The following is a 27830-nucleotide window of genomic DNA, read 5'->3' as shown; positions in this document are numbered from 1 at the left end:
AATGGGTCTACCCATTGAAATGCTACTGCTCTGGTGAGCTTAAAAACCCTAACAGCTGTGTGGTAAACTCCATTGTTAGTTGTAGTGAAAGTTGTTTGATTGAGCGCAGTTATTTTTGTAAAATGATTATGGCTGATTTACACGTTGAATGACCTTTTGCTTTGAGATTAGATTTTTTTATCTTCATATTGTGTTGAATATGTCTTTTCAGAATTCTTCAATTGAAGTTACAGAGTTTCTTATAGGTGGTTTTGACACAATCAAAATACCTATGGTAGTCGGTGTGGTTATATTGATTATTTATTTAATAGCTACCCTAGCCAATATAGTAAACATTGTCCTCATTATTTGTGACAAGAGATTACACAAACCAATGTATCTTCTGATTTGCAACCTTGCTGTTGTTGATATACTGAACACCTCCAGTGCCAGTCCAACAATAATTGGGGTTCTACTTGTTGGTGTTAATACTATATCCTATGTACCGTGCCTAATGCAAATGTTTATTTTCCATTTGGCAGCAGTGATGGAGATGTTTGCTTTAGCGGTTATGGCATTTGATCGATTGCTTGCTGTTAGCTATCCTTTTCAGTACCAAAGTTATTTAACAAATGTTCGCACTCTTCTATTGATATATCTCGTGTGGATTGTTGCCTGTAGTTTTGTGGCTGTAATGCCGGCAACTGTGCTTCCTCTCCCTCACTGCTCCTCAAAGATGAGGTACATTTACTGTGACTATGCTGCCATTATAAGAACTACTTGTGTTGACCCCACTTATTACTTTAATATGATTTCAATCATATCATTTTTTCTTCTGTTTTTCACTTTCATTTTCATTTGCCTGTCATACTTTTGGATCATAGTTTTTGTGAAATTATCCTCAAATAGTGACAAAAGAAAAATGGGCAGCACTTGTCTAAGTCATTTTATCGTAGTAACATGTTATTACTGTCCATTATTTATCCGCATTATCTTGACCAGGTTAGGTGTGGTATTAACAATTGATGAGTGGAATGGCTTAATGATCGGGTCAATCCTTGGCCCATCTCTTGTAAATCCTTTCATTTACTGTCTTAGGACAAAAGAAATGAGATATAAGATCTTTCAGATATTCAAAAAAGTTCAGACATCTCAGTAGATTGTTGTGAGCTGTGAATTTACTTTCATATACAAGTTTATGGTCTAAGTATTATGCTAAAATGCATGCATTCATCTATGCATTTTCTAAATTGTTCAATGTTGTTCTCATTGTCAGTAAACTGTATGCCATTGTATAAAGTGATATATAAACATTTGAAGTTCAAGTTGAAGAGAATCAACAAATGTGACATTGGATTATCATTTGTTGATTTGAATGAGTTTATTTGCAAATAAGCTGAAGAAAACAGTACAACTAATACACACTATACACACAGACCAACAGGTGGTCAAACAAGTCTATCACACTTCCCTTTTATGTACATGTCAGTGGGTTTGGGTACAATGCTATATTGGTAAGATGGAATAATACATTTGAAGTCACCTCTGTATGCAGTTTTCATTATTATATTTTCTTTATGGACCAAATCATAAAATGTTTTCCACATTAGCATATTACAATATACACATTATTTAGCATTGTCAGCAGCCTTGATGTAGCCTTGTATCAGGATTATCTTTGTATAATATTAGCTGTGTTTACATATTTTTTTTAGGATTTAAAGCCATGTGTTAGTGTTCATCTATAAAACACTTGTGTCTTGGATGAGGTCTGGAAAACCAGTGCCTTTTGAAAGGCAGTTGTTGTTATTCAGACACAAATCAGCTGCAAGTTGTCTGATAAGAATAAGCCACATGCAAGTTATGTCTCACCACACAATCAATGTTGCACAAATTAAAAAACAAAAAATTACAAAAGAGCAAAACGATTGGATGAGTATCAACAATAGCAACATTATGTCACTGTCCTGTAAAAAAAAAAAGAAAAGAAACATCTCCAACAACTACTCCTGTTTTCAGCTTTTAGACAGTTTTCAGATAATCCACTGGGTTTTTAAATTTAAAATATGTTTGTGTAAATAAATATATACTAGTGAAAGGCATGTCTGGTTTATTTTGGAATAATGAAAACACGATCTGTACTTCATTTCCATCATACACACTACTGTAATTCCACACTGCAAGAAGAAGAAATGAATGTATTCAGTTTTTTGCTAAAAGGGACACAAGCAGATAATGTTAAATAAAATGCAGGTGTAGGACTCACCCGCTGTGACAGACATATTACGTGTGTGAATGAAAGCACATACTGAACAAATACTGATGATCATATGTTATTATGCTGGTAACAATAATGTTTGATTGGTGAGTAAAAATGACAAACTCTTGCATCTGGGGCACATAAAATATAACTTGGGCTGTTTAAGCAATTGTTGAAATCATTTAATAAAAGCCTGCTGTATAGTTTCCTCAACCACTGTTGTTGACTGCAAAGACAAGCAGCAGATCAGGGCTGATTAAACTATTGCTCACAGGTGTGCAGCATAAGGGAGCATACTGAGGATACCTGGTGGACAAGTAATGAATGGCAGCATCAGAAAAAGGCAGTAAAACTAGGCAGAGTAAAACAAAATACAGCATCTCTCCAGTAATGACTAACTTCAGAAAATGCAATTCATTAGCTAAATGTATTATGTTAGAACAAATGTGAAGTGCATGTTACTTGCCATTAAAGCAGAACCAGACAAATGACAAAATGCTTGCTGTCAAGCATTGTTAAATGTAAAATTAAAAACAAAAAGAAACGTTGAGCAGCCGATTTTAATGCAGGTCAATTTGTATTTAAACATATGTACAGTGTGAGGAAGTGGCTGCTTTTGTTTGTTGCTCTTTTAAGGATTTTGGATTATGAATACAGACTTCTGATTGATGTCCTCTCACCGAGGCACAGAACATAGGTGTATCACAGCAGTTAACTGGCCACAAGCCAGTGTAATCAAGTGTAACAACCGTGCCTTTGCTATTTTAGCCCTAACATTGTGGAATACTATTCCCGAATCACTCAGACTTGCTGAATTCGTGGACTGTTTTAAGCGGCTCCTCAAAACCCACCTCTACAGGCTAGCCTTTTCATAGATCTCCTTCTTGTTTGTTTTCTCATCTGTCATCTCTCTTTTAATTTATCATTCCCTCTTATTTTATCTTCCTTATGTTTATATTTACATGCTCCCTATGTATGTTTGATTGGGTATGGTTGTGCATGTACATATTTATATGTATATATGCATATATATAGGCCCATATGTATGTTTGTGTGTTTTTTATTTTTGTTGTTTGTAAAGCACTTTGTAACTCTGTCTTAAAAAAGTTTTATATAAATAAATCACAGATTTCACTTTTTTGTAGCATTTATATTTGGGTTTCCCAAATTTATGGAACTTAATGGACCAGTCTGTAGAATTTAGTGGCATCTAGCAGTGAAGTTGCAGATTACATATGAATATTACCACTTGCCTTCCAAACATGTAGGAGAAACTACGGTGGCTGTGAAACTCACATAAACATGAAAGGCCCTGTCTGGAGCAGTGTTTAGTTTGTCCGTCTGGGCTACTGTAGACATATGGTGTCTACCATCATTGCTCAGACAAATACAATTAAAATGCTTTTAGTGTCTGAATAGAGCTGTCTGTGTCATGGTGTCACAACCTGATTATACCTATATATACACTCTATCCTAGAATTTAAAAATGTTGTTTTCAGTCTTCTTTACTCTAGTTTTCAATATTTTCATACATCCACTACAATGATTTTATCATTGATTACAGTCCAATACAGTCCATTATTTTCTTCTTTAAAAAAAGAGGATCATAAATCATTAATAATAGCTAGAGTGGGAGCTTTGGAGTTCTACATAGAAGAGGTTGGTATCACTCACTCTTGTACGAAATTAAATAGGCCAGCATATGTAAACACAAACATGTATTAACCACAATATACAATCTAACTTAAAATAACTAAAGGAGTGTGTGTGTGTGTGTGTGTGTGTGTGTGTGTGTGTGTTTATGGGGGTCATAAAAGGCTTAGGTCCTGTGTCCTCCGACCAGATGTTTCAGGGTGTGAAACACGTGCTGGTGAGAGGCAGAGAGAATGAGAGGCAGGAGGTTTTGAATCCCTATCCATGTGTATGTACCTAGACCGAATATGTGTGTGATTTTTAGATTAACGGTGCCTTAGAAAGGGAGTAAGTGTATGCAAAGACGATGTCTGTGTAACCTCAGTTAATCAAATCAACATCACAATACCACAGTAACCTGATTAACACATCAGCAACATTAACAATCATTAAACAGTCCTTGTTTAGCCAGGAGCAGGAGCGAAGGTAGATGAGAAGAGGAAGAGGAGAGCGTCTCTCTGGCTTAAATAGCCTTGATGACAGGTCTGGTGTCAGAGCGAATCTTGACCAATGACCGGCCGGTGTTTGGCCGTTTTATTGCCTTTAAGACACACCCTGGCCGCATACCGGGACCCCCCCATAGAGGGGTCTGTTATCTGGTGGGCGTGTTTCCTTTGTCTAAAAGACTACTACAATCCCTTTACTTTTACATACAGGCCTCAAGAGTTTCTGAGCACATGGTCAAATTCCTACATGTCCCTTTTTGTTTGAACACTTCAAATGAACAAGTTCATATTTAAAGGTATCCTTGGATCCCAACATGCCTCATAGACTTTTCTACTAGGAGGTTTTTCTTATGGAGAAAACCAACATTTCTTTGCTGGAGGTCGACAAATAATGTAACTCTTTTAAGAATGAGCAAGCAAGGATAATTTGGATTTAGTATTGTATTACTACTACTATGCTCCCACTTCCAGGAAGCTGTTTTTGGCCTGGTGAGACCAGAAACCTGTGTGAGACACTGAAAGATCGGAGGTAAAGTGCAGGACAGAAGTTAACAATCTCATAAACAGTTCAGTTCAGGTCCCAGGATATTTAAAAGACTGTCATTATTCATCATTTATATATATTTTATTGATTAAATTTTGTGATAAACATACAAGACATAGGTTTGAAATATACCTTCATTCTGTGTATCTATTTTGAGCTCACCTTGTACTCTGACAGTAAAATACATGACACAATTTTCATAACAACTTGGCAGGTCGACAGAGATCATACATTGCCGTAATAATGACATTATTTGTTTTACAGAACAAACATAAGGGGCTGTTGCATTCAATAAATGCTGATAACCCAGACAAAGAGTCTTTTCCCCCATGTACTTTACATTAAAACATGGTTTAAAATGAAATGTTTAACTTTGGTGATAGCTTTGGCTTTCAGTTTATCCATAATCAATACTTTTATTCTTTCCAGTCCTCACAAAGCGAGATGGCCAATAAGAAGAAAGCAAAAACACTGAATAATGAATTAGTTTATCAGTTACTAATAGCTGAAACTTGTGCTTTTTGTGGAATGGGTCTTCTGCTGAATTGCTTCCACAAGCTTTCTCTCATGTCTTTAGCTCTTAAGCAGTATATAAGTGGATTGATCATGGGAGGGCAAAGGCTATACAGCATAATAATTACTATTCGCGCATCAGCACTAAATGTAATACCAACATTGCTGGCTAAATATACAAAACATCTGGGTAAATAATAGAGTGCGATTATAATCAGTTGAGTACTACAAGTGGACAGCAATTTGAGTCGACCTTGTACATTTGCTATCTTCAGTACTGATATAATTATAGAGCAATATGAGAAAACTATAAACGCCAGAGGTCCCAGCAGTGTAACCATCGCTAACACAAAAGCAGGAAAACCATAAGGTGCCCTGTCAGTGCATGCCAGCATGGTTATACCAATATGATCACAGTAGCAGTGGTTGATTATGTTTGAGGCACAGTAAGGAAGAGGGTACGCTCTAATAACTAACATTAAAGGACCTGCCTGGGCAACAATCCACGCAGCAATACTGAGAATGTAGATTGTGGAGTTTTTAAGAAGAAGTGGATATCTGAGAGGATGACAGATAGCCAAATACCTATCTAAAGCCATTAGGAAGAGAATATAGGAATTCACTGTGCCAAGATAGTGAACAAAGTACATTTGGACAAAGCAAGCAGTGAATGAAATAGTCCCTGATTGAAACCAATATTTACTGATGATTTTAGGTAAAGTGGTTGTGCTAAAGAAAAGGTCACATGCACACAGATTTAGAATTATATAATAAATAGGCTTATGAAGGCTGTGGTCAATTGCAAATAAAATAATAATCATAGAGTTGCCTGTCAAAGTTAAGAAATAAACGATGAACAATACAACAGAGGCAATGCCTTGATACTCTGGATGGAGTCCAGGGAATCCAGTAAGGACGAATTCAGTCACAATGCTATGATTTCCCTCTGGCATGATTGAGTAGGAATTTCCAGGCACACTAAAAAGGAAATATAGCGGCAGTGATTAAACATGTCTCAAACATTTAAACAGTAGCAATACTTGGTATATGGTTTTCATCTGACATGAGTAACTCTCATTATAAGGTTCATGGCTATATCACTCAAGCTTTTACACTTACCTTTCTCAAACAGTATGGCTGCATACTCTTCACCCACTGATTCACCTCTTAAAAACACTTCTCAAAGCCTGCTTTCTGATGGCCATACAGGATCCACCCTTTTTATTCTCTGTGGATCACTAATAATGAGTAAATCCATCTCTCTAAGCCACAATAATGAACGTTTTTTCATCGACCAGAAAGACATCCATACTCTCAACATAAACAAAAAGTACAGTAGACCAGTGAAAGTCATTGACTGTGTATAATTTTGTAATTGAAACACACTCATCAGTAGATGTGGGGATACTGGTGAGCCAAACTTCGTCTGCCCCCCGACCTCATATGCAATTGCCTGCCACTCTTCTTTGGAATAATGACTCTTTGTCTCTGTCAGCTTTTGTGGATTCTGGAGCAGATGAGAACTTTATGGACCGGGAATTTGCTCTCTAGGCAGGCATTCAGATGACTGCACTCACCTCCCCCCTGACAGCCAATGCTCTTGATGGAAAGCTTTTGGCTCAAGTAACCCACCAAATGGCTCCTGTGCCCCTGTATCTCTCTGGAAACCACCGTGAACATATTCAGTTCTACGTCCTACCATCAGCCAATGTACCTCTGATTCTTGGACATCCCTGGTTAATCAAACACAATCCTCATCTGGACTGGACTACTGGTAAGGTGATGAGTTGGAATACATCTTGCCATAACTCTTGTTTGCAATCTGCTCTCCCTCCACCAGAGGCAGCTACCATCCAACCAGTCTCTGAGCCGCCAGATTTGTCCTCTGTCCCACCTGAGTATCATGATTTGGGGGAGGTCTTCAGCAAGGAGAAGGCTCTGTCCATGCCACCACATCACCCCTATGACTGCGCCATTGACCTCCTTCCTGGATCCCCTCTACCTACCAGCCAGTTATACAACCTGTCTCGTCCTGAAAGGGAGGCAATGGAGAAGTACATCAACAACTCTGTTGCTGCAGGTATCATCCATCCCTCTTCCTCTCCTGTTGGTGCCGGGTTCTTCTTTGTATCCAAGAAAGACAAGACCCTTCGTCTATGCATTGATTACCGGGGCCTGAATAACATAACTGTCAAAAACAAGTACCCTCTGCCACTTATAAGTTCAGCTTTTGAACCTCTTCACGGTGCCACTGTCTTCTCAAAGCTGGACCTGAGGAATGCATACCACTTGGTTAGGATTAGGGAGGGGGATGAATGGAAGATAGCATTCAACACCCCGTTAGGACATTTTGAATACTTGGTTAGGCCTAGCCAATGCCCGTGCAGTGTTTCAGGCATTGGTGAATGATGTTCTCAGAGACTTCCTTAACCGTTTTGTGTTTGTCTACCTAGACGACATTCTCATCTTCTCCCAGAACCTCCAGGAACACACTCTCCATGTCCAGCAAGTGCTGCAAAGGCTCCTGGAGAGCAAACTGTTTGCCAAGGCAGAGAAGTGTGAGTTCCACACCAACTCAGGGAGTTTCCTAGGCTTCATTGTGGAGAGCGGGCAGGTGAGGACAGACCCTGAGAAAATCAAGGCAGTTATAGAGTGGCCAAGACCAACTAACCTGAAACAACTACAACGGTTTCTTGGCTTCGCGAACTTCTACCGCCGTTTCATCAGAGACTACAGTCGGGTAGCTGTACCACTCACCCAGCTCACCTCACCTTCCTCCCCCTACTCTTGGACCCCTGAAGCTGAGGCTGCATTCACAGAGCTAAAGCACAGATTCACTTCGGCCCCTATTTTGGTTCAGCCTGACCCCAATCGTCAGTTCATTTTGGAGGTGGATGCTTCTGACACTGGAGCCGGGGCGGTGTTGTCCCAGCGCTCTATTCCAGACCAAAACCTGCATCCCTGTGCCTTTTTCTCTCGTCGTCTGAATCCGGCCGAGCAGAACTATGATGTTGGTAACAGGGAATTGTTGGCAGTTAAATTAGCCTTGGAGGAGTGGAGACACTGGCTAGAGGCAGCAGTCCTCTGTGTCCTCCGGCCGACCCCCCACCTCCCACCCAGCTCATCCAGCCTACACTGTTCGGTGCCTGCTGGATGTGCGGCGTCGTGGTAGGGGTCTTCATTATTTGGTGGACTGGGAAGGATACGGTCCAGAGGTTTCAGTTTCATCAGGACCATCCAGACAAGCCTGGTGGCTCGCCTGGAGGCTCTCATTGAGGGGGGGGTACTGTTATAGTCAGTAGTAAGTAGGAGTATTTAAGAGAAGTGCTTTTTGCTACAAACTCTAACCTTGTTGTTCCCCGTGTCTCAGGATCATACGCTTTGCTGTAGCTAACTGCCCACTGCTTCCTGCCTGCCTGCCATGCTACCGTAAGATTCCAGTTCCACTCTGCCTAGGGAGGCTACACCTCCCCATTTCATTCCCCGGATTTCCAATAAAGCCTGTCTTTTGGAATCGTAACAACCGAGTTTGTGATCTGCTTTTGGGTTCCTCTGTTTAACATAACAGTTGCCTGTCAAAGTAAAGAAATAAACGAGGAACAATACAGCTGAGGTGATGCCTTGATACTCTGGATGAAGTCCAGGGAATCCAGTAAGGACGAATTCAGTCACAATACTATGATTTCCCGCTGGCATGAATTTCCAGACACACTAAAAAGGAAATATAGGGGCAGTGATTAAACATGTCTCAAACATTTAAACAGTAGCAATACTTGGTATATGGTTTTCATCTGACGTGAGTAACTCTCATTATAAGGTTCATGGCTATATCACTCAAGCTTTTACACTTTCTCAAACAGTATGGCTGCATATGCTTCACCTGCTGATTCACCTCTTAAAAACACTTCTCAAAGCCTGCTTTCTGATGGCCGTACAGGATCCACCCTTTGTTATTCTCTGTCGATCAATAACAATGAGTAAATTCATCTCTCGTAGCCACAATAATTGATGTTTTTTCATCAACCAGAAAGACATCCATACTCTCAAGATACACAAAAAGTACAGTAAACCAGTGAAAGCCATTGCTTGTGTATCATTTGGTAATCGAAACATTACATTATATTGAGTCATCTTTGTTTTACAGCATTAGTCTTTCTCAATAGGTGTTAATATCCTACTTTTCTGACAATAACTCCTGTAATAATAAATAATAATTATAAAATAGTAATTAACATTTAATTGCCCAGTGGGGAAATACTGTATATGCTGTGCAGCACAAGAACACCCACCTTGTGATGGCTAATTAAAATAACCATTAATTTAATCATGCTAATGGATTATAAATCCCATAGGACTAAACATCTGCACTTTAACAAAACCCCAGTGTGTACCTAAATTAACACTGAGGAAGGAGTTTTAATATCCCCAGTGTTTAATGGTGGTCTCTCAGCACAGTTTGATCTGTGTGGGTTAGCTTTACAGCATAACCCTCAAGGTTACAAGTCAATGAAAAACATGAAATATAAAGCCTTTTGGGTTTTACACCTCTGGTTGTTGGACAATATCTGCATGAGGTTGTCATTATTACTGTAGTTATTTGTAGTTTTAGTATAAGTAATGGTTATGTAATGTTATGTAATGGTAAGTTTGTAGCAGAGTGATTTGTGGTGTACAGAAGCTTCATCTGAAAAGCACAAGACTCAAGATTGTAAAGAGATTTTTTTCTTCTTTACTTGTTTGAATTTGAATGTGTTTTCTTAAGGTGCAGTGCGCTGACAAAAGGAGACATTGCAACTCTCTCCTGTTATGACTTATGATGTATGGACACCTTTAAATAGCAGATCAGGACCCACTTGTTTAGACATTTGTTTAGTTTTTAGTATAACTTAATTTTACTTTAACGTATTTATGTCTGCCAAACTTAATAATTAGAGTAGTAACTGGAGATCCATATACTCCATTTTTAACGTGGAAGACTCTCAGGCAGTTCAGAACCATACATTGCCAGCAAGGCTGTAGGCCCCATGTATGTAGCACTAACATTTTGTGTTTCCCAATTTTATGGAACTTAATGGACTGGTGTAGAATTTAGTGGCATCTAGCAGTGAAGTTGCAGATTGCAACTGAATACCACTCGCCTTCCAATCATGTAGGAGAAACTATGTTGGCTGTGAAACTCGCAAAAAATGTGAAATGCCCTGTCTAGAGACAGTTTTTAGTTTGTCCACTCTGGGCTACTTTAGAAACATGGTGGTGCTCATTCTATGACAACAGAAACACAACGATTGTTATTTTAAGGTAATTATACACAAATGAAATCCTATGAATGGTATAGTCCATTTCGGCCAATAGATCCTCCTAAATGTTACACACTGGACCTTGAACTAAGATATCAATCCATGTGTTAACAACACCTTAAAGAGTTGCTCTTCCCAGAGAAAGTTAGAGGAAAGTATTGGGTATGTAAAACACAGTGTTTCGAATATAGAGAAATATGCGATTCTGGAGACAACAACATTACATAAGACTGTTTTGAGATGAGAATTCACTAGGGTACAAGCATACACACACACAGGCCTACACTCACACTAAACACTTTAATCACACACTTGAGACAGAGCATTATTGACATCAGACACTAATTAGCTTCCTCTTGGAACTCATTTGTGTTGTTGCTTGAGTATCATCGACCAAAAACAAAACATGTCATTCTGCCTCCAAGACAAAACTTTTTCATGGTAAACTGTTGTACTGAACACAACATCAATAGATAGATACATTATATAGTCTAGACTACTAAAATTGTATAGGTTTGTTGGAGTAGATGTTAGTTTTGGAGCAACTGACCTACTTGTTGAGTCCATATTCATATGAAAAATGAGATGAAGCAGTGGTCAGTACTCAGAACTTTCTTTGTGTAGTTTGCATGGATGTTCTCTGGATGATCTGGATTACCGCATTAGTTAAAAGACATTCAGTTTAGGTCAGGGATATCAAACTGCTACATTTCCAGCCCTTCATTCCCCTCCCTCCAGCCTGTGATCTGATGTCCAAATATAATATATATATTTAATATATATAATATATAATTATTTTTGATTATTATTTCTTATAGTTGTTTCATATCAATTTAAACGACCCCTTCATTTACAGAAAAAAACACAATTCTATTTTAAAAAATGTATTTCATGTGGCACAAAATAATGGAAAAGGTCAACGGTTCATAAGAAGAGAGCAGGTTTCAGGCCGTCATTTAATGTTCAGCTACAAACAACAAAGAGCAAATTGGAGTTTGAGACCCCTTAGGTCAACTGAAATTGATATTGCCAATTAAAGATGCAGTAGGTAACTTTTATGAAAATAACTTTGCTGAAACAGTACAGAGACAGATAACCTAAAAATATCCTAAAAAGTCTACTACGCCTTAATGAAAACTGTAATTTTGCAAATTCCATTAGAAGCACTAGGAGGCGCCAGAGGAACCTGATTTTCTCAGTCTCTGTGGAGACAGTCTCCCGCTCCCTCTGTAGATAAAAACAGCTCATTCTAATGTAACAAAAAACATTCCTATATATTCCTATATTCAGGAGATATACTCTTTCTGCCAATAGATCAACCTAAAGGTTACACACTTGGCCTTTAAAGGTGCCTAATTACACTAACACATTGTATCTGGTATTTTGGATGTCATAATGTTATGTAATTATATGAACTGAAATCCAAATCCAGCGTGATTGGACAATGGGTCTACCCATTGAAATGCTACTGCTCTGGTGAGCTTAAAAACCCTAACAGCTGTGTGGTAAACTCCATTGTTAGTTGTAGTGAAAGTTGTTTGATTGAGCGCAGTTATTTTTGTAAAATGATTATGGCTGATTTACACGTTGAATGACCTTTTGCTTTGAGATTAGATTTTTTTATCTTCATATTGTGTTGAATATGTCTTTTCAGAATTCTTCAATTGAAGTTACAGAGTTTCTTATAGGTGGTTTTGACACAATCGGAAGACCTATGGTAGTCGGTGTGGTTATATTGATTACTTATTTAATAGCTACCCTAGCCAATATAGTAAACATTGTCCTCATTATTTGTGACAAGAGATTACACAAACCAATGTATCTTCTGATTTGCAACCTTGCTGTTGTTGATATACTGAACACCTCCAGTGCCAGTCCAACAATAATTGGGGTTCTACTTGTTGGTGTTAATACTATATCCTATGTACCGTGCCTAATGCAAATGTTTATTTTCCATTTGGCAGCAGTGATGGAGATGTTTGCTTTAGCGGTTATGGCATTTGATCGATTGCTTGCTGTTAGCTATCCTTTTCAGTACCAAAGTTATTTGACAAATGTTCGCACTCTTCTATTGATATATCTCGTGTGGATTGTGCCTGTAGTTTTGTGGCTGTAATGCCGGCAACTGTGCTTCCTCTCCCTCACTGCTCCTCAAAGATGAGGTACATTTACTGTGACTATGCTGCCATTATAAGAACTACTTGTGCTGACCCCACTTATTACTTTAATATGATTTCAATCATATCATTTTTTCTTCTGTTTTTCACTTTCATTTTCATTTGCCTGTCATACTTTTGGATCATAGTTTTTGTGAAATTATCCTCAAATAGTGACAAAAGAAAAATGGGCAGCACTTATCTAAGTCATTTTATCGTAGTAACATGTTATTACTGTCCATTATTTATCCGCATTATCTTGACCAGGTTAGGTGTGGTATTAACAATTGATGAGTGGAATGGCTTAATGATCGGGTCAATCCTTGGCCCATCTCTTGTAAATCCTTTCATTTACTGTCTTAGGACAAAAGAAATGAGATATAAGATCTTTCAGATATTCAAAAAGTTCAGACATCTCAGTAGATTGTTGTGAGCTGTGAATTTACTTTCATATACAAGTTTATGGTCTAAGTATTATGCTAAAATGCATGCATTCATCTATGCATTTTCTAAATTGTTCAATGTTGTTCTCATTGTCAGTAAACTGTATGCCATTGTATAAAGTGATATATAAACATTTGAAGTTCAAGTTGAAGAGAATCAACAAATGTGACATTGGATTATCATTATAAAAGAAAATTATATAAAAATAAAAATTAATTGTTGATTTGAATGAGTTTATTTGCAAATAAGCTGAAGAAAACAGTACAACTAATACACACTATACACACAGACCAACAGGTGGTCAAACAAGTCTATCACACTTCCCTTTTATGTACATGTCAGTGGGTTTGGGTACAATGCTATATTGGTAAGATGAAATAATACATTTGAAGTCACCTCTGTATGCAGTTTTCATTATTATATTTTCTTTATGGACCAAATCATAAAATGTTTTCCACATTAGCATATTACAATATACACATTATTTAGCATTGTCAGCAGCCTTTATGTAGCCTTGTATCAGGATTATCTTTGTATAATATTAGCTGTGTTTACATATTTTTTTTAGGATTTAAAGCCATGTGTTAGCGTTCATCTATAAAACACTTGTGTCTTGGATGAGGTCTGGAAAACCAGTGCCTTTTGAAAGGCAGTTGTTGTTATTCAGACACAAACCAGCTGCAAGTTGTCTGATAAGAATAAGCCACATGCAAGTTATGTCTCACCACACAATCAATGTTGCACAAATTAAAAAACAAAAAATTACAAAAGAGCAAAAAGATTTGATGAGTATCAACAATAGCAACATTATGTCACTGTCCTGTAAAAAAAAAGAAAAGAAACATCTCCAACAACTACTCCTGTTTTCAGCTTTTAGACAGTTTTCAGATAATCCACTGGGTTTTTAAATTTAAAATATGTTTGTGTAAATAAATATATACTAGTGAAAGGCATGTCTGGTTTATTTTGGAATAATGAAAACACGATCTGTACTTCATTTCCATCATACACACTACTGTAATTCCACACTGCAAGAAGAAGAAATGAATGTATTCAGTTTTTTGCTAAAAGGGACACAAGCAGATAATGTTAAATAAAATGCAGGTGTAGGACTCACCCGCTGTGACAGACATATTACGTGTGTGAATGAAAGCACATACTGAACAAATACTGATGATCACATGTTATTATGCTGGTAACAATAATGTTTGATTGGTGAGTAAAAATGACAAACTCTTGCAGCTGGGGCACATGAAATATAACTTGGGCTGTTTAAGCAATTGTTGAAATCATTTAATAAAAGCCTGCTGTATAGTTTCCTCAACCACTGTTGTTGACTGCAAAGACAAGCAGCAGATCAGGGCTGATTAAACTATTGCTCACAGGTGTGCAGCATAAGGGAGCGTACTGAGGATACCTGGTGGACAAGTAATGAATGGCAGCATCAGAAAAAGGCAGTAAAACTAGGCAGAGTAAAACAAAATACAGCATCTCTCCAGTAATGACTAACTTCAGAAAATGCAATTCATTAGCTAAATGTATTATGTTAGAACAAATGTGAAGTGCATGTTACTTGCCATTAAAGCAGAACCAGACAAATGACAAAATGCTTGCTGTCAAGCATTGTTAAATGTAAAATTAAAAACAAAAAAGAAACGTTGAGCAGCCGATTTTAATGCAGGTCAATTTGTATTTAAACATATGTACAGTGTGAGGAAGTGGCTGCTTTTGTTTGTTGCTCTTTTAAGGATTTTGGATTATGAATACAGACTTCTGATTGATGTCCTCTCACCGAGGCACAGAACATAGGTGTATCACAGCAGTTAACTGGCCACAAGCCAGTGTAATCAAGTGTAACAACCGTGCCTTTGCTATTTTAGCCCTAACATTGTGGAATACTATTCCCGAATCACTCAGACTTGCTGAATTTGTGGACTGTTTTAAGCGGCTCCTCAAAACCCACCTCTACAGGCTAGCCTTTTCATAGATCTCCTTCTTGTTTGTTTTCTCATCTGTCATCTCTCTTTTAATTTATAATTCCCCTCTTATTTTATCTTCTTATGTTTATATTTACATGCTCCCTATGTATGTTTGATTGGGTATGGTTGTGCATGTACATATTTATATGTATATATGCATATATATAGGCCCATATGTATGTTTGTGTGTTTTTTATTTTTGTTGTTTGTAAAGCACTTTGTAACTCTGTCTTAAAAAAGTTTTATATAAATAAATCACAGATTTCACTTTTTTGTAGCATTTATATTTGGGTTTCCCAAATTTATGGAACTTAATGGACCAGTGTGTACAATTTAGTGGCATCTAGCAGTGAAGTTGCAGATTACATATGAATATTACCACTTGCCTTCCAAACATGTAGGAGAAACTGCGGTGGCTGTGAAACTCACATAAACATGAAAGGCCCTGTCTGGAGCAGTGTTTAGTTTGTCCGCCTGGGCTACTGTAGACATATGGTGTCTACCATCATTGCTCAGACAAATACAATTAAAATGCTCTTAGTGTCTGAATAGAGTTGTCTGTGTCATGGTGTCACCACCTGATTATAGCTATATATACACTCTATCCTAGAATTTAAAAATGTTGTTTTCACTCTTCTTTACTCTAGTTTTCAATATTTTCATACATCCACTACAATGATTTTATCATTGATTACAGTCCAATACAGTCCATTATTTTCTTCTTTAAAAAAAGAGGATCATAAATCATTAATAATGGCTAGAGCGGGAGCTTTGGAGTTCTACATAGAAGAGGTTGGTATCACTCACTCTTGTACGAAATTAAATAGGCCAGCATATGTAAACACAAACATGTATTAACCCCAATATACAATCTAACTTAAAATAACTAAAGGGTGTGTGTGTGTGTGTGTGTGTGTGTGTGTGTGTGTGTGTGTGTGTGTGTGTGTGTGTGTGTGTGTGTGTGTGTGTGTTTATGGGGGGTCATAAAAGGCTTAGGTCCTGTGTCCTCCGACCAGATGTTTCAGGGTATGAAACACGTGCTGGTGAGAGGCAGAGAGAATGAGAGGCAGGAGGTTTTGAATCCCTTTCCACGTGTATGTACCTAGACCGAATATGTGTGTGATTTTTAGATTAACGGTGCCTTAGAAAGGGAGTAATTGTATGCAAAGACGATGTCTGTGTGAAGCATTAAACTAACATCACCTTAGCACTGTCTCAAAGACTGCAGTTACTACAGTAACCTCAGTTAATCAAATCAACATCACGTCCTTGTTTAGCCAGGAGCAGGAGCGAAGGTAGATGAGAAGAGGAAGAGGAGAGCGTCTCTCTGGCTTAAATAGCCTTGATGACAGGTCTGGTGTCAGAGCGAATCTTGACCAATGACCGGCCGGTGTTTGGCCGTTTTATTGCCTTTAAGACACACCCTGGCCGCATACCGGGACCCCCCCATAGAGGGGTCTGTTATCTGGTGGGCGTGTTTCCTTTGTCTAAAAGACTACTACAATCCCTTTACTTTTACATACAGGCCTCAAGAGTTTCTGAGCACATGGTCAAATTCCTACATGTCCCTTTGTGTTTCAGTTAAACACTTCAAATGAACAAGTTCATATTTAAAGGGATCCCAACATACCTCATAGACTTTTGGTAAGCAGTATTTATTTGACAGATTGTATACATTTCTTCTACTAGGAGGTTTTTCTTATGGAGAAAACCAACATTTCTTTGCTGGAGGTCGACAAATAATGTAACTCTTTTAAGAATGAGCAAGCAAGGATAATTTGGATTTAGTATTGTATTACTACTACTATGCTCCCACTTCCAGGAAGCTGTTTTTGGCCTGGTGAGACCAGAAACCTGTGTGAGACACTGAAAGATCGGAGGTAAAGTCCAGGACAGAAGTTAACAATCTCATAAACAGTTCAGTTCACGTCCCAGGATATTTAAAAGACTGTCATTATTCATCATTTATATATATTTTATTGATTACATTTTGTGATAAACATACAAGACATAGGTTTGAAATATACCTTCATTCTGTGTATCTATTTTGAGCTCACCTTGTACTCTGACAGTAAAATACATGACACAATTTTCATAACAACTTGGCAGGTCGACAGAGATCATACATTGCCGTAATAATGACATTATTTGTTTTACAGAACAAACATAAGGGGCTGTTTCATTCAATAAATGCTGATAACCCAGACAAAGAAAGTCTTTTTGCCTCTCTCTAAGAATGTACTTTAAATTAAAACATGGTTTAAAATTAAATGTTTAACTTTGGTGATAGCTTTGGCTTTCAGTTTATCCATAATCAATACTTTTATTCTTTCCAGTCCTCACAAAGCGAGATGGCCAATAAGAAGAAAGCAAAAACACTGAATAATGAATTAGTTTATCAGTTACTAATAGCTGAAACTTGTGCTTTTTGTGGAATGGGCTTTCTGCTGAATTGCTTCCACAAGCTTTCTCTCATGTCTTTAGCTCTTAAGCAGTATATAAGTGGATTGATCATGGGAGGGCAAAGGCTATACAGCATAATAATTACTATTCGCGCATCAGCACTAAATGTAATACCAACATTGCTGGCTAAATATACAAAACATCTGGGTAAATAATAGAGTGCGATTATAATCAGTTGAGTACTACAAGTGGACAGCAATTTGAGTCGACCTTGTACATTTGCTATCTTCAGTACTGATATAATTATAGAGCAATAAGAGAAAACTATAAACGCCAGAGGTCCCAGCAGTGTAACCATCGCTAACACAAAAGCAGGAAAACCATAAGGTGCCCTGTCAGTGCATGCCAGCATGGTTATACCAATATGATCACAGTAGCAGTGGTTGATTATGTTTGAGGCACAGTAAGGAAGAGGGTACGCTCTAATAACTAACATTAAAGGACCTGCCTGGGCAACAATCCACGCAGAAATACTGAGAATGTAGATTGTGGAGTTTTTAAGAAGAAGTGGATATCTGAGAGGATGACAGATAGCCAAATACCTATCTAAAGCCATTAGGAAGAGAATATAGGAATTCACTGTGCCAAGATAGTGAACAAAGTACATTTGGACAAAGCAAGCAGTGAATGAAATAGTCCCTGATTGAAACCAATATTTACTGATGATTTTAGGTAAAGTGGTTGTGCTAAAGAAAAGGTCACATGCACACAGATTTAGAATTATATAATAAATAGGCTTATGAAGGCTGTGGTCAATTGCAAATAAAAAAATAATCATAGAGTTGCCTGTCAAAGTTAAGAAATAAACGATGAACAATACAACAGAGGCAATGCCTTGATACTCTGGATGAAGTCCAGGGAATCCAGTAAGGACGAATTCAGTCACAATGCTATGATTTCCCTCTGGCATGATTGAGTAGGAATTTCCAGGCACACTAAAAAGGAAATATAGCGGCAGTGATTAAACATGTCTCAAACATTTAAACAGTAGCAATACTTGGTATATGGTTTTCATCTGACGTGAGTAACTCTCATTATAAGGTTCATGGCTATATCACTCAAGCTTTTACACTTACCTTTCTCAAACAGTATGGCTGCATACTCTTCACCCACTGATTCACCTCTTAAAAACACTTCTCAAAGCCTGCTTTCTGATGGCCATACAGGATCCACCCTTTTTATTCTCTGTGGATCACTCATAATGAGTAAATCCATCTCTCTAAGCCACAATAATGAACGTTTTTTCATCGACCAGAAAGACATCCATACTCTCAACATAAACAAAAGTACAGTAGACCAGTGAAAGTCATTGACTGTGTATAATTTTGTAATTGGAACACACTCATCAGTAGATGTGGGGATACTGGACCTGAGGAATGCATACCACTTGGTTAGGATTAGGAAGGGGGATGAATGGAAGATAGAATTCAACACCCCGTTAGGACATTTTGAATACTTGGTTAGGCCTAGCCAATGCCCGTGCAGTGTTTCAGGCATTGGTGAATGATGTTCTCAGAGACTTCCTTAACCGTTTTGTGTTTGTCTACCTAGACGACATTCTCATCTTCTCCCAGAACCTCCAGGAACACACTCTCCATGTCCAGCAAGTGCTGCAAAGGCTCCTGGAGAGCAAACTGTTTGCCAAGGCGGAGAAGTGTGAGTTCCACACCAACTCAGGGAGTTTCCTAGGCTTCATTGTGGAGAGCGGGCAGGTGAGGACAGACCCTGAGAAAATCAAGGCAGTTATAGAGTGGCCAAGACCAACTAACCTGAAACAACTACAACGGTTTCTTGGCTTCGCGAACTTCTACCGCCGTTTCATCAGAGACTACAGTCGGGTAGCTGTACCACTCACCCAGCTCACCTCACCTTCCTCCCCCTACTCTTGGACCCCTGAAGCTGAGGCTGCATTCACAGAGCTAAAGCACAGATTCACTTCGGCCCCTATTTTGGTTCAGCCTGACCCCAATCGTCAGTTCATTTTGGAGGTGGATGCTTCTGACACTGGAGCCGGGGCGGTGTTGTCCCAGCGCTCTATTCCAGACCAAAACCTGCATCCCTGTGCCTTTTTCTCTCGTCGTCTGAATCCGGCCGAGCAGAACTATGATGTTGGTAACAGGGAATTGTTGGCAGTTAAATTAGCCTTGGAGGAGTGGAGACACTGGCTAGAGGCAGCAGTCCTCTGTGTCCTCCGGCCGACCCCCCACCTCCCACCCAGCTCATCCAGCCTACACTGTTCAGTGCCTGCTGGATGTGCGGCGTCGTGGTAGGGGTCTTCATTATTTGGTGGACTGGGAAGGATACGGTCCAGAGGTTTCAGTTTCATCAGGACCATCCAGACAAGCCTGGTGGCTCGCCTGGAGGCTCTCATTGAGGGGGGGTACTGTTATAGTCAGTAGTAAGTAGGAGTATTTAAGAGAAGTGCTTTTTGCTACAAACTCTAACCTTGTTGTTCCCCGTGTCTCAGGATCATACGCTTTGCTGTAGCTAACTGCCCACTGCTTCCTGCCTGCCTGCCATGCTACCGTAAGATTCCAGTTCCACTCTGCCTAGGGAGGCTACACCTCCCCATTTCATTCCCCGGATTTCCAATAAAGCCTGTCTTTTGGAATCGTAACAACCGAGTTTGTGATCTGCTTTTGGGTTCCTCTGTTTAACATAACAGTTGCCTGTCAAAGTAAAGAAATAAACGAGGAACAATACAGCTGAGGTGATGCCTTGATACTCTGGATGAAGTCCAGGGAATCCAGTAAGGACGAATTCAGTCACAATACTATGATTTCCCGCTGGCATGAATTTCCAGACACACTAAAAAGGAAATATAGGGGCAGTGATTAAACATGTCTCAAACATTTAAACAGTAGCAATACTTGGTATATGGTTTTCATCTGACGTGAGTAACTCTCATTATAAGGTTCATGGCTATATCACTCAAGCTTTTACACTTTCTCAAACAGTATGGCTGCATATGCTTCACCTGCTGATTCACCTCTTAAAAACACTTCTCAAAGCCTGCTTTCTGATGGCCGTACAGGATCCACCCTTTGTTATTCTCTGTCGATCAATAACAATGAGTAAATTCATCTCTCGTAGCCACAATAATTGATGTTTTTTCATCAACCAGAAAGACATCCATACTCTCAAGATACACAAAAAGTACAGTAAACCAGTGAAAGCCATTGCTTGTGTATCATTTGGTAATCGAAACATTACATTATATTGAGTCATCTTTGTTTTACAGCATTAGTCTTTCTCAATAGGTGTTAATATCCTACTTTTCTGACAATAACTCCTGTAATAATAAATAATAATTATAAAATAGTAATTAACATTTAATTGCCCAGTGGGGAAATACTGTATATGCTGTGCAGCACAAGAACACCCACCTTGTGATGGCTAATTAAAATAACCATTAATTTAATCATGCTAATGGATTATAAATCCCATAGGACTAAACATCTGCACTTTAACAAAACCCCAGTGTGTACCTAAATTAACACTGAGGAAGGAGTTTTAATATCCCCAGTGTTTAATGGTGGTCTCTCAGCACAGTTTGATCTGTGTGGGTTAGCTTTACAGCATAACCCTCAAGGTTACAAGTCAATGAAAAACATGAAATATGAAGCCTTTTGGGTTTTACACCTCTGGTTGTTGGACAATATCTGCATGAGGTTGTCATTATTACTGTAGTTATTTGTAGTTTTAGTATAAGTAATGGTTATGTAATGTTATGTAATGGTAAGTTTGTAGCAGAGTGATTTGTGGTGTACAGAAGCTTCATCTGAAAAGCACAAGACTCAAGATTGTAAAGAGATTTTTTTCTTCTTTACTTGTTTGAATTTGAATGTGTTTTCTTAAGGTGCAGTGCGCTGACAAAAGGAGACATTGCAACTCTCTCCTGTTATGACTTATGATGTATGGACACCTTTAAATAGCAGATCAGGACCCACTTGTTTAGACATTTGTTTAGTTTTTTAGTATAACTTAATTTTACTTTAACGTATTTATGTCTGCCAAACTTAATAATTAGAGTAGTAACTGGAGATCCATATACTCCATTTTTAACGTGGAAGACTCTCAGGCAGTTCAGAACCATACATTGCCAGCAAGGCTGTAGGCCCCATGTATGTAGCACTAACATTTTGTGTTTCCCAATTTTATTGAACTTAATGGACTGGTGTAGAATTTAGTGGCATCTAGCAGTGAAGTTGCAGATTGCAACTGAATACCACTTGCCTTCCAAACATGTAGGAGAAACTATGTTGGCTGTGAAACTCGCAAAAAATGTGAAATGCCCTGTCTAGAGACAGTTTTTAGTTTGTCCACTCTGGGCTACTTTAGAAACATGGTGGTGCTCATTCTATGACAACAGAAACACAACGATTGTTATTTTAAGGTAATTATACACAAATGAAATCCTATGAATGGTATAGTCCATTTCGGCCAATAGATCCTCCTAAATGTTACACACTGGACCTTGAACTAAGATATCAATCCATGTGTTAACAACACCTTAAAGAGTTGCTCTTCCCAGAGAAAGTTAGAGGAAAGTATTGGGTATGTAAAACACAGTGTTTCGAATATAGAGAAATATGCGATTCTGGAGACAACAACATTACATAAGACTGTTTTGAGATGAGAATTCACTAGGGTACAAGCATACACACACACAGGCCTACACTCACACTAAACACTTTAATCACACACTTGAGACAGAGCATTATTGACATCAGACACTAATTAGCTTCCTCTTGGAACTCATTTGTGTTGTTGCTTGAGTATCATCGACCAAAAAACAAAACATGTCATTCTGCCTCCAAGACAAAACTTTTTCATGGTAAACTGTTGTACTGAACACAACATCAATAGATAGATACATTATATAGTCTAGACTACTAAAATTGTATAGGTTTGTTGGAGTAGATTTTAGTTTTGGAGCAACTGACCTACATGTTGAGTCCATATTCATATGAAAAATGAGATGAAGCAGTGGTCAGTACTCAGAACTTTCTTTGTGTAGTTTGCATGGATGTTCTCTGGATGATCTGGATTACCGCATTAGTTAAAAGACATTCAGTTTAGGTCAGGGATATCAAACTGCTACATTTCCAGCCCTTCATCCCCCTCCCTCCAGCCTGTGATCTGATGTCCAAATATAATATATATATTTAATATATATAATATATAATTATTTTTGATTATTATTTCTTATAGTTGTTTCATATCAATTTAAACGACCCCTTCATTTACAGAAAAAAAAACACAGTTCTATTTTAAAAAATGTATTTCATGTGGCACAAAATAATGGAAAAGGTCAACGGTTCATAAGAAGAGAGCAGGTTTCAGGCCGTCATTTAATGTTCAGCTACAAACAACAAAGAGCAAATTGGAGTTTGAGACCCCTTAGGTCAACTGAAATTGATCGTTCTCAGTTTGTACATGTTAACGATGAATCCTCCATAAATACTAAAGTTAGTCATGGAGTTCCACAAGGTTCTGTACTTGGACCAATACTATTTACTTTATATATGCTCCCTCTAGGCAACATTATTAGGAATCACTCCATTAACTTTCACTGTTATGCAGATGATACGCAGTTATATCTATCAATCAAACCCAATGAAATTAATCAATTATCTAAATTACAAACATGTCTTAAGGACATAAAATCCTGGATGACCTGCAATTTTCTGATGTTAAACTCAGAAAAAAAAACGAAATTCTTGTTCTTGGCCCCAAAAACCTTAGACTCATTGTCTAAAGATATAGTCACTCTAGATGGCATTAACTTGGCCTCTAGCACCACTGTCAGGAATCTTGGAGTTATCTTTGATCAGGATTTGTCATTTAACTCCCACATAAAGCAGACCTCTAGGACTGCCTTCTTTCATTTACGTAATATTAGAAAAATTAGACACATACTATCACAGACAGATGCAGAAAAACTAATCCATGCATTTGTTACTTCAAGGCTGGATTACTGCAACTCTTTATTATCAGGTTGCCCCAATAAGTCCATTAAAACACTCCAATTAATTCAGAACGCTGCAGCACGAGTACTGACAGGATCTAGAAAAAGAGATCACATCTCTCCTGTACCAGCTACTCTGCATTGGCTCCCTATAAAATGTAGAATTGAATTTAAAATCCTCCTCCTCACCTATAAAGCTCTTCATGGTCAGGCCCCTTCATATCTTAAAGAGCTCATAGTACCCTATTACCCCACTAGAACACTACGTTCTCTGAATGCTGGGCTACTTGTGGTTCCTATAGTCTCTAAAAGTAGAACAGGAGCCAGAGCCTTCAGTTACCAAGCTCCTCTCCTGTGGAACCAGCTTCCAGTTGTGGTTCGGGAGGCAGACACCCTCACCACATTCAAGAGTAGGCTTAAGACATTCCTCTTTGATAAAGCTTATAGTTAGGGCTGGATCAGCTGAGTCCTGAACCATCCCTTAGTTATGCTGCTATAGGCCTAGACTATCGGGGGGATTTCCCATGGTGCACTGAGCTACTCTCTTCCTCTCTCTTTCTGAACTCATTCATGTCCCTTTAATGCATGTTACTAACTCCACTTCTTCCCCGGAGTTCTTGTGCTTTCTCGTCTCGCAGGTTCTCATGGATCCTGGTGGAGCCTCCTGCCATGGTCCTGCTTGACTGCCATTGCCAATACTGTTGTTGCTGTGCACCTGTCTGTCTGTCTGTCGCTCTCTCTCTCTCTCTCTCTCTCTCTCTCTCTCTCTCTCTCTCTCACCCCAACTGGTCGAGACAGACGACCACCCACCTAGAGCCGGAGGATCTGTCCTAGGTTTCTGCCTTTTAACAGGCAGTTTTTCCTTGCCCTTGTCGCCAAGTGCTTGCTCATGGTGGTACTGTTGGGTCTCTGTAATTAATGTTAAAGAGTTCGGTCTAGACCTGCTCTATTTGAAAAGTGTCCTGAGATAACTTCTGTTATGAATTGGCGCTATACAAATAAAATTGAATTGAATTGAATATTGCCAATTAAATATGCAGTAGGTAACTTTTATGAAAATAACTTTGCTGAAACAGTACAGAGACAGATAACCTAAAAATATCCTAAAAAGTCTACTACGCCTTAATGAAAACTGTAATTTTGCAAATTCCATTAGAAGCACTAGGAGGCGCCAGAGGAACCTGATTTTCTCAGTCTCTGTGGAGACAGTCTCCCGCTCCCTCTGTAGATAAGAACAGCTCATTCTAATGTAACAAAAAACATTCCTATATATTCCTATATTCAGGAGATATACTCTTTCTGCCAATAGATCAACCTAAAGGTTACACACTTGGCCTTTAAAGCTGCCTAATTACACTAACACATTGTATCTGGTATTTTGGATGTCATAATGTTATGTAATTATATGAACTGAAATCCAAATCCAATGTGATTGGACGATGGGTCTACCCATTGAAATGCTACTGCTCTGGTGAGCTTAAAAACCCTAACAGCTGTGTGGTAAACTCCATTGTTAGTTGTAGTGAAAGTTGTTTGATTGAGCGCAGTTATTTTTGTAAAATGATTATGGCTGATTTACACGTTGAATGACCTTTTGCGTTGAGATTTGGAGGTGGATGCTTCTGACACTGGAGCCGGGGCGTTGATTAGATTTTTTTTATCTTCATATTGTGTTGAATATGTCTTTTCAGAATTCTTCAATTGAAGTTACAGAGTTTCTTATAGGTGGTTTTGACACAATCGGAAGACCTATGGGAGTCGGTGTGGTTATATTGATTACTTATTTAATAGCTACCCTAGCCAATATAGTAAACATTGTCCTCATTATTTGTGACAAGAGATTACACAAACCAATGTATCTTCTAATTTGCAACCTTGCTGTTGTTGATATACTGAACACCTCCAGTACCAGTCCAACAATAATTGGGGTTCTACTTGTTGGTGTTAATACTATATCCTATGTACCGTGCCTAATGCAAATGTTTAGTTTGCATTTGGCAGCAGTGATGGAGATGTTTGCTTTAGCGGTTATGGCATTTGATCGATTGCTTGCTGTTAGCTATCCTTTTCAGTACCAAAGTTATTTAACAAATGTTCGCACTCTTCTATTGATATATCTCGTGTGGATTGTTGCCTGTAGTTTTGTGGCTGTAATGCCGGCAACTGTGCTTCCTCTCCCTCACTGCTCCTCAAAGCTGAAGTACATTTACTGTGACTATGCTGCCATTATAAGAACTACTTGTGCTGACCCCACTTATTACTTTAATATGATTTCAATCATATCATTTTTTCTTCTGTTTTTCACTTTCATTTTCATTTGCCTGTCATACTTTTGGATCATAGTTTTTGTGAAATTATCCTCAAATAGTGACAAAAGAAAAATGGGCAGCACTTGTCTCAGTCATTTTATCGTAGTAATATGTTATTACTGTCCATTATTTATCCGCATTATCTTGACCAGGTTAGGTGTGGTATTAAGTCTTGACGAGTGGAATGGCTTAATGATCGGGTCAATCCTTGGCCCATCTCTTGTAAATCCTTTCATTTACTGTCTTAGGACAAAAGAAATGAGATATAAGATCTTTCAGATATTCAAAAAAGTTCAAACATCTCAGTAGATTGTTGTGAGCTGTGAATTTACTTTCATATACAAGTTTATGGTCTAAGTATTATGCTAAAATGCATGCATTCATCTATGCATTTTCTAAATTGTTCAATGTTGTTCTCATTGTCAGTAAACTGTATGCCATTGTATAAAGTGAAACATTTGAAGTTGAAGTTGACATAATCAACAAATGTGACATTGGATTATCATGTCATACAAAGAAAATTCATATGTACAACAGATGCAAGTCTCAGAAACATCTTAGAGCTGCAAGGATTAGATAGTAAACTAAATATCTTTGAACTGTTGCCATTGTGATGGAGACCAGGACTTGTTGATTTGAATGAGTTTAATTGCAAATAAGCTGAAGAAAACAGTACAACTAATACACACTATACACACAGACCAACAGGTGGTCACACAAGTCTATCACACTTCCCTTTTATGTACATGTCAGTGGGTTTGGGTACAATGCTATATTGGTAAGATGAAATAATACATTTGAAGTCACCTCTGTATGCAGTTTTCATTATTATATTTTCTTTATGGACCAAATCATAAAATATTTTCCACATTAGGATATTACAATATACACATTATTTAGCATTGTCAGCAGCCTTTATGTAGCCTTGTATCAGGATTATCTTTGTATAATATTAGCTGTGTTTACATATTTTTTTCAGGATTTAAAGCCATGTGTTAGCGTTCATCTATAAAACACTTGTGTCTTGGATGAGGTCTGGAAAACCAGTGCCTTTTGAAAGGCAGTTGTTGTTATTCAGACACAAACCAGCTGCAAGTTGTCTGATAAGAATAAGCCACATGCAAGTTATGTCTCACCACACAATCAATGTTGCACAAATTAAAAAACAAAAAATTACAAAAGAGCAAAAAGATTTGATGAGTATCAACAATAGCAACATTATGTCACTGTCCTTTAAAAAAATAAAAGAAACATCTCCAATAACAACTACTCCTGTTTTCAGCTTTTAGACAGTTTTCAGATAATCCACTGGGTTTTTAAATTGTTTATTTTGTTTGAGAAGTAGCAGCCCATATGTTCATATGTATATATATATATATATATATGTTTGTGTAAATAAATATATACTATTGAAAGGCATGTCTGGTTTATTTTGGAATAATGAAAACACGATCTGTGCCTCATTTCCATTATACACACTACTGTAATTCCACACTGCAAGAAGAAGAAATTAATGTATTCAGTTTTTTGCTAAAAGGGACACAAGCAGATAATGTTAAATAAAATTCATCATTGGAAAAGCACTGACAGGCAGAACAAATAGGGCAAAGTATTACAGATACTGTAGGACTCACCCGCTGTGACAGACATATTACGTGTGTGAATGAAAGCACATACTGAACAAATACTGATGATCACATGTTATTATGCTGGTAATAATAATGTCTGATTGGTGAGTAAAAATGACTAACTCTTGCAGCTGGGGCACATGAAATAT

The 27830-nt window shown here is 38.1% G+C and overlaps 3 protein-coding genes across 5 annotated transcripts; 1 reads left to right on the top strand and 2 right to left on the bottom strand.

Annotated features, from left to right (window-relative positions):
* Positions 1 to 34: 34 nt before the first annotated feature.
* LOC127362438 (olfactory receptor 4D11-like) lies at positions 35 to 27468 on the top strand. Of its 3 annotated transcripts, none has more exons than XM_051398129.1 (2): positions 35 to 245; positions 25470 to 27468. In XM_051398129.1, exons 1-2 carry the CDS (start codon positions 149 to 151, stop codon positions 26360 to 26362), a joined length of 990 nt encoding a protein of 329 aa, XP_051254089.1. In that variant the 5' UTR covers positions 35 to 148; the 3' UTR covers positions 26363 to 27468. The 3 variants fall into 3 exon arrangements, with proteins under 3 accessions (XP_051254089.1, XP_051254092.1, XP_051254091.1); XM_051398132.1 differs by lacking the exon at positions 35 to 245 and adding an exon at positions 264 to 420 and having other exon boundaries at positions 25645 to 27468; XM_051398131.1 differs by lacking the exon at positions 35 to 245 and adding an exon at positions 12048 to 12594 and having other exon boundaries at positions 25645 to 27468.
* LOC127362440 (olfactory receptor 2AT4-like) lies at positions 5283 to 6412 on the bottom strand. The gene has a single exon (XM_051398134.1). The coding sequence runs from the start codon at positions 6385 to 6387 to the stop codon at positions 5413 to 5415; it is 975 nt and encodes a 324-aa protein (XP_051254094.1). The 5' UTR covers positions 6388 to 6412; the 3' UTR covers positions 5283 to 5412.
* On the bottom strand, positions 17265 to 18868 carry LOC127362442 (olfactory receptor 2AT4-like). The gene is made up of 2 exons (XM_051398136.1): positions 18850 to 18868; positions 17265 to 18708 (listed from the first exon to the last, which is right to left on the bottom strand). Exon 2 carries the CDS (start codon positions 18681 to 18683, stop codon positions 17709 to 17711), a length of 975 nt encoding a protein of 324 aa, XP_051254096.1. The 5' UTR covers positions 18684 to 18708; positions 18850 to 18868; the 3' UTR covers positions 17265 to 17708.
* Positions 27469 to 27830: the final 362 nt, after the last annotated feature.

Source organism: Dicentrarchus labrax, unplaced genomic scaffold, assembly GCF_905237075.1.
Source record: "Dicentrarchus labrax unplaced genomic scaffold, dlabrax2021, whole genome shotgun sequence".
Lineage (NCBI taxonomy): Eukaryota > Metazoa > Chordata > Actinopteri > Moronidae > Dicentrarchus > Dicentrarchus labrax.
Note: the sequence above shows the minus strand (reverse complement) of the source record. Positions and strands in the feature narration are given on the sequence as shown.

What these genes read in the sequence shown, in the direction of transcription:
- LOC127362440 (XM_051398134.1), bottom strand. Translation starts at nt 6,387, where the DNA reads ATGCCAGAGGGAAATCATAGCATTGTGACTGAATTCGTCCTTACTGGA.
- LOC127362438 (XM_051398129.1), top strand. Translation starts at nt 149, where the DNA reads ATGACCTTTTGCTTTGAGATTAGATTTTTTTATCTTCATATTGTGTTG. An exon ending in AGTTACAGAGTTTCTTATAG is followed by an intron (nt 246 to 25,469) that starts GTGGTTTTGACA and finishes AGTTTCTTATAG; the next exon opens with GTGGTTTTGACACAATCGGA.
- LOC127362442 (XM_051398136.1), bottom strand. Translation starts at nt 18,683, where the DNA reads ATGCCAGAGGGAAATCATAGCATTGTGACTGAATTCGTCCTTACTGGA.